General features: G+C 39.3%; 1 protein-coding gene across 1 annotated transcript; it reads right to left on the reverse strand.

The window, feature by feature from the left end:
- Positions 1 to 1451: 1451 nt before the first annotated feature.
- On the reverse strand, positions 1452 to 4726 carry LOC113788003 (uncharacterized). Its single transcript, XM_073365385.1, has 3 exons — positions 3995 to 4726; positions 1531 to 3903; positions 1452 to 1457 (listed from the first exon to the last, which is right to left on the reverse strand). Exons 1-3 carry the CDS (start codon positions 4724 to 4726, stop codon positions 1452 to 1454), a joined length of 3111 nt encoding a protein of 1036 aa, XP_073221486.1.
- Between the last annotated feature and the right edge of the window lie 1676 nt (positions 4727 to 6402).

Genomic DNA, 6402 nt, shown 5'->3' on the forward strand with positions numbered 1-6402 from the left:
TAAATTATTTAATATGAAAATACTTTATCAAATAATTAAACATTCAAAGAATAATTATCTTACTATCGTCACACTAAATTAATAAAAGGATAAACAAAACTAATGATTTTAAATTAATTAATTAAAAAAAGGGGGTGTTACAATACTTACCCCCTTAAAATAGTTTCGTCCTCGAAACTAAGAGGTCTCTAAAAGGTATGGGTAAAGCTCTCTTATCTTCTCTTCCAACTCCCAAGTAGCATCCCCAGTTGTCTGGTTCCAAATCACCTTAACCAACGGAATTTCCTTTCCCCTCAAATGTTTGGTAGTTCTGTCAGCGATGCTTATCGGTGGGACCTCGAAGGTAAAATTCTCCTTCAATTGAATATCATCTGGGGCAATAATATGGGATGGATCTGCAATGTACTTCCTCAATTGTGATACATGGAACACATCATGTAAATTAGCTAAATTCGGTGGTAAAGCAATTTGATACGCCACTGGACCCACACGTCGAAGAATTTGATATGGTCCAATAAACTTCGGAGTAAGCTTTTTAGACTTCAATGCCCTACCAACTCCAGTAGTAGGCGTCACTCTCAAGAATACATGTTCATCCTCCTGAAACTCTAAGGGTCTCCTATGTCGATCAGCATAACTCTTCTGCCTGCTCTGTGCTGTTCTCATCCGCTCTTGGATCTGACGCACCTTCTCTGTAGTCTGTTGCACCAGCTCTGGCCCTACGATTAAGTTTTCGCCATCCTGATACCAACACAAGGGAGTTTGACACTTGCGCCCATACAAAGCCTCGTACGGGGCCATACCGATGCTTGCATGATAGCTATTATTATAGGTAAATTCGACAAGAGGCAATAGATCATCCCAACTTCCTCTGTTATCTAATGTACAAGCTCTTAGCAAATCTTCTAAGGTCTGAATAGTCCTTTCAGTTTGGCCATCGGTTTGAGGGTGGTAAGCAGAACTCAATCTCAATTTAGTACCCAATGCCTCATGCAATGCTCCCCACAAACGAGAAGTGAACTTTGGATCTCTATCTGACACAATGCTAGATGGTATCCCGTGTAATCTAACAATTTCCGCAACGTAAATCTCTGCAAGCTTAGATACATTGTAAGTAGTCCTTACAGGTATGAAATGTGCGGATTTTGTGAGCCTGTCAATAATCACCCAAATGGAGTCAAATTTCTTCTGAGTCTTAGGTAATGCCACCACAAAGTCCATAGATATGCTATCCCATTTCCACACTGGTACATCTAATGACTGCAACAATCCAACAGGTTTTTGGTGTTCAACCTTAGCCTTTTGGCAAGTCAGGCAAGACGCCACATATTCCGCCACTTGTTTCTTCATTCCTGGCCACCAAAATCTTTGCTTCAAGTCTTTATACATCTTTGTAGTACCAGGATGAATACTCAGTTTGCTCTTGTGGGCCTCATCCAAAATGGTTTTTCTCAACTCTGCATTATCCGGCACACAAATACGTTTATTACACCACAAAATGTTATCTGGACCCATTTGAAATTCGGGAGCCTTGCCGGTCTCAACCAATTTTCGTCTCCCCTGAATAGTCTCATCGGTCGCTTGAAGGGCTTTTATCTCATTCATTAGTTTATTATCTACAATGATCATTCCACATTGTACTTTTCCCGACAAAGAATCCATATTAAGATCCAAGTCGCGAAAATTCTCTAACAACTCTAATCCCTTCATTTTTATGGATGACAAATGGGCCCGCTTCCTACTCAAGGCATCAGCCACCACATTGGCCTTTCCTGGGTGATAGTGCAACGTGAACTCATAATCCTTGATGAACTCCATCCATCTTCGCTGTCGGATATTAAGCTCCTTCTGGTCGAACAAGTATTTCAAACTTTTATGGTCACTGTATACATCAAAATTGCACCCATACAGATAGTGCCTCCAAATTTTTAGTGCAAAAACTATTGCAGCCAACTCCATGTCATGCGTGGGATAATGTTTCTCATGCACCTTCAACTGTCTTGAAGCATATGCTACCACCTGTTTGTTCTGCATAAGTACACAACCCAACCCTTGGAAAGAAGCATCACAATAAACTTCATATGGTTCTTCTGGTTGTGGTAACACCAACACCGGTGATGTAGTTAGCTTCTCTTTCATCATCTGAAAACTCCTTTCACATTCCTCCGTCCATGCGTAAATATGATTCTTCCTTGTGAGTTGTGTCAACGGCGCTGCAATCTTGGCAAAATCCTCAATGAATCTTCTATAATATCCAGCCAAGCCCAAGAAACTTCTAATCTCTGTGACGGTCTGTGGTTGTTTCCATGCCACCACAGCCTCTACTTTAGTTGGGTCGACAGCGATACCTTCCTTTGAAATAACGTGTCCCAAGAATTTCACCTCCTCCAACCAGAATTCACATTTCCCCAAATTAGCATACAATCTCTTGTCCTTCAAGACTTGCAAAACTTGACGTAGGTGAACTTCATGTTCCTCCAGGCTCTTAGAATAAATCAATATGTCATCAATGAAGACCACTACAAATTTGTCTAAGAAGGGGTGAAATATACGATTCATGTAGTCCATGAAAATAGCTGGTGCATTGGTGACACCAAAAGGCATCACCAAATACTCAAAGTGTCCATAGCGAGTCCTGAATGCAGTTTTAGGAATGTCTTCTTCCTTCACCCGAATCTGATGATACCCCGACTTCAAATCAATCTTAGAAAATATCATTGCTCCTTTGAGTTGGTCCATCAAGTCATCAATGCGTGGCAAGGGATACCTATTTTTGATGGTGACTTTGTTAAGTTGACGGTAATCGACACAGAGTCTAGACTTTCCATCCTTCTTCTTCACTAGGAGTACTGGTGCTCCCCAAGGTGAGACACTCGGTCGTATGAACTGTTTAGATAAAAGGTCCTCCAACTGATTTTTCAACTCTGACAATTCCGATGGAGACATTCTATATGGTGCAATAGATATAGGTCCTGTACCCGGAGTCACATCAATTGAAAATTCAATATCACGAACTGGGGGTAATCCTGGTACATCCGGCGGAAATACCTCTGGAAAATCTTCGACCACAAGTATCCCGTCTACCTCCACCTCTAGCTTCGTACTGACTGAGTTGAGGGAAACACACTTCTGAACTCCCTCTTTCAAAGAGAAGTTCAATTTATTGGTATCGAGGAATCGAGAAACACCTGGGTTTGGGAATATCACAGACTTACGAGCACAATCCAATAGAACATAATGGCTTGAAAACCAATCCCTTCCAAGGATCACTCCCACATGCTTGAGGGGAATACAAATCAAATCAACGTTGAATCTCATATCGAACACAATCAACGGGCATTGCAAGCAAGCCGTATTACATTTCACTGATTCGGTAGAAGGTAGGGTAACCACCAAATCAAACGGCAAAGTAGTAATAGTAAGTTGGAGCGAATCCACCCAATCCAATGAAATGAATGAGTGTGTTGCCCCCGAATCATAAATTACATTAAGTGATTTTCCAGCAATTAAACACTCACCTTGGATAAGCTCAGAGGAAGATGGAGTTTCCTCTCCATTGATGTGGTAGACACGTCCCTTGGCAGTAGGGCGTACAACATTGTCGTTGATATTGTTGCGGTTGACAGCTCTATCGTCCTTCCGTTCAGGGCATTCATTTGCAAAATGGTCTGGTTTCTGACAAATGTAACAAACCCTTGGTCTGATTGGACACTCAGACATCTTGTGTCCCTCTCTGTTGCAGCGAAAACACTTAACAGGGTACGCCTGGTTCTGACTTGGAACTTTTGGCCCTTGACCTTCCCCGTTTTGAGGTCGAGGTTGATCTCTAGCATTCCCCAGTGGTCGGGCATATGGCTTGTATTGTTGATGCTGCTTGCCCCTATTATGTTGGTCGTTATGCCCCTGTTTTCAAATATTAACATTTAGAGGTAGATATTCACATTTAGAGGCCAAACTTATGACTCTAATGATATGGATGGATTTAAATCTCTACCTGAGGTCTGATGGGTCCACCTACAACACCCCTATTCAGACGGCTCTGTTTCATCTGCTCCACTTTCTTGCATTTCTCCACTAGTACTTGATATTGGCGTATCTCCAAGGGCCCCACTAACTCCTTAATTTCATACCTAAGCCCACTTTCAAACCTCTCGCACATGTATTCTTCATCTATCTGATTTAGGAAATAGCGGAAGTGCTTTGCTAGGGACTCGAACTTTGCCGCATATTCCGCTATCGTGAGATTCCCTTGATACAACTTCAGAAATTGGGCCTCCTTCTCAGCCCTAGCACTTTTCGGGAAGTATTTTTCTAGGAACTTATTCTTGAAAGCCTCCCAGGTTAGCTCTTCATGATTTGTCTCCATCATTTTCTTCGCACCTCGCCACCAGTATTCAGCTTCACCAATCATCAAATAGGTTGCATACTCTACTTTCGCATTGTCAGAGCAGTGTAAGATCTCGAAGATCTTCTCGATTTCTTGCAGCCAAAGATCAGCCTTGTCGGGGTCATGTTCCCCTTTGAATTTAGGCGGATCTTGTCGACGAAATTCATTCAATGCTCTTGCTGCACTGGCTGCTTCATCCCTCTGATCCCTCTGTGCATCTCGTTGAGCCTGGATCGCAGCTTGTTGGGCCATTGCTGCGGCCATAGCATTCATGGCTTGGGTTGCTTCAGTCATGTCGTTTCTTCCTTGGGGAACCGATCGGTTTGTGCGACGAGCCATAACGCTTCCTAAAATTATCTAATTAGTAAAATATTATAACGTAATTTTAACTTTTGGGTAGTACGGAAGTCTTTTATTGAGCACTATATAGTAGGTTCGGGTTATACAGCAAGTCGTTCTTTGGAGGGGTTCCCAGGAAAGAGAGGTGGGTCAATGGACCACTTAATAACCAAGTCTTTCCTTAGCCAGAATCCCTCCAATACAACCTTTTTGTATTATCCTTCCCTTCTATTTTGGGGATCATACAATTATACATAATATAGGGTTTAGAATATTGTCTTTAATTAAATACATTTAGATCACATGATGAAAGCTCAACAGTTACTTTGTAATTTAGATTGAAATAATTTTAAATCGTGATAATAAACTCATAATTCACAATATCATACAACCATAAATGTTTATCGCTTGATTGAAATTATTTCTAATCGTAGGATCAATAATTTAAAACATATTTTTCATCATAATTATTCAATTAAAATAGACAATTAAATTCAATAATTGAAATTAAAGTCATTAATGACATAAAATAGTTAGAAAATCAAGCCCTTAGTCCAAAAAGAAGTAGAGAGTTTAAAATTAAAAATAAAACAATCATACGATGAATAAGTAAAATCATAAAGATTATAAAATGTAACAACTTAAATAAAATATAAAAGACAATGCCAATAAAAGCATGCAAGTAGTTATAGAGATTTCAAGTTTGAAAAATTTAAATAACACAATTAAACCAAATATTTAAAACATATATTTAATAGCAAAATCATGGAGGTTATACAATTGATGACACATAATAGAAATTTAAGTAAAATTTAATAATTAGAAAACCAAGCAATTAACATATTTAATGACACTTAATAAGAATTTAAGTAATTCTTAAAATTCAAATTCAAGAAGGTTACACAATTAATAACTTAATAAAAGTTTAAGTAATTAATAGAATTCAATTTCAAGAAGGTTACATAATCAATGACACATAATAGAAATTTAAATAATTAGTAAAACTCAAATAATTAGAAAATTATACGATTAACATGAATAACATATCACAAGAAAAAAAAACATGCGACATACATGAAGCGTCCCATCCCACCAATGTCCGAGAATTAGTGCTCTGATACCACAATGTAACGCCCCGGATTTTGATCCAAGACATTACTTCTTATCAACATTTCCTCTAGAAAAATTTTGTTGAATGAGGAAAGTGCTGAGTTTCTCATACCAAGCTCTTGGAGCTTGTTTCAACCCATAGAGGGCCTTTGAGAGTTTATACACATGGTTAGGAAAATCTGGATTTTCAAAACCTGGTGTTTGGCTCACAAAAACTTCCTCTTGTAGGTCTCCATTAAGAAATGCACTCTTCACATCCATTTGATATAGATTGAAGTCCATGATACATGCATAGGCCAACAAAATCCTTATGGCTTCTAGTCTAGCTACAGGGGCATAGGTCTCATCAAAGTCTATTCCCTCCTCTTGACTATAACCCTTTGCAACTAATCTGGCTTTATTCCTAGTTATCACACCATTCTCATCTAACTTATTTCTGAACACCCACCTAGTTCCTATAACATGCTTACCCTCTGGCCTAGGTACCAAGTTCCACACCTTGTTTCTCTCAAACTGGTTTAACTCCTCTTGCATAGCAAGTATCCACTCACTATCTAAAAGGGCTT

The sequence above is a fragment of the Cicer arietinum genome, chromosome 2, assembly GCF_000331145.2.
Source record: "Cicer arietinum cultivar CDC Frontier isolate Library 1 chromosome 2, Cicar.CDCFrontier_v2.0, whole genome shotgun sequence".
Classification (NCBI taxonomy): domain Eukaryota; kingdom Viridiplantae; phylum Streptophyta; class Magnoliopsida; order Fabales; family Fabaceae; genus Cicer; species Cicer arietinum.

Bases quoted from the DNA above. Each gene is read 5' to 3' on its own strand.
- LOC113788003 (XM_073365385.1), bottom strand. From the start codon at position 4,726: ATGGCTCGTCGCACAAACCGATCGGTTCCCCAAGGAAGAAACGACATG. The intron at 3,904-3,994 runs GTAGAGATTTAA...ATTTGAAAACAG, and splicing joins GTGGACCCATCAGACCTCAG to GGGCATAACGACCAACATAA.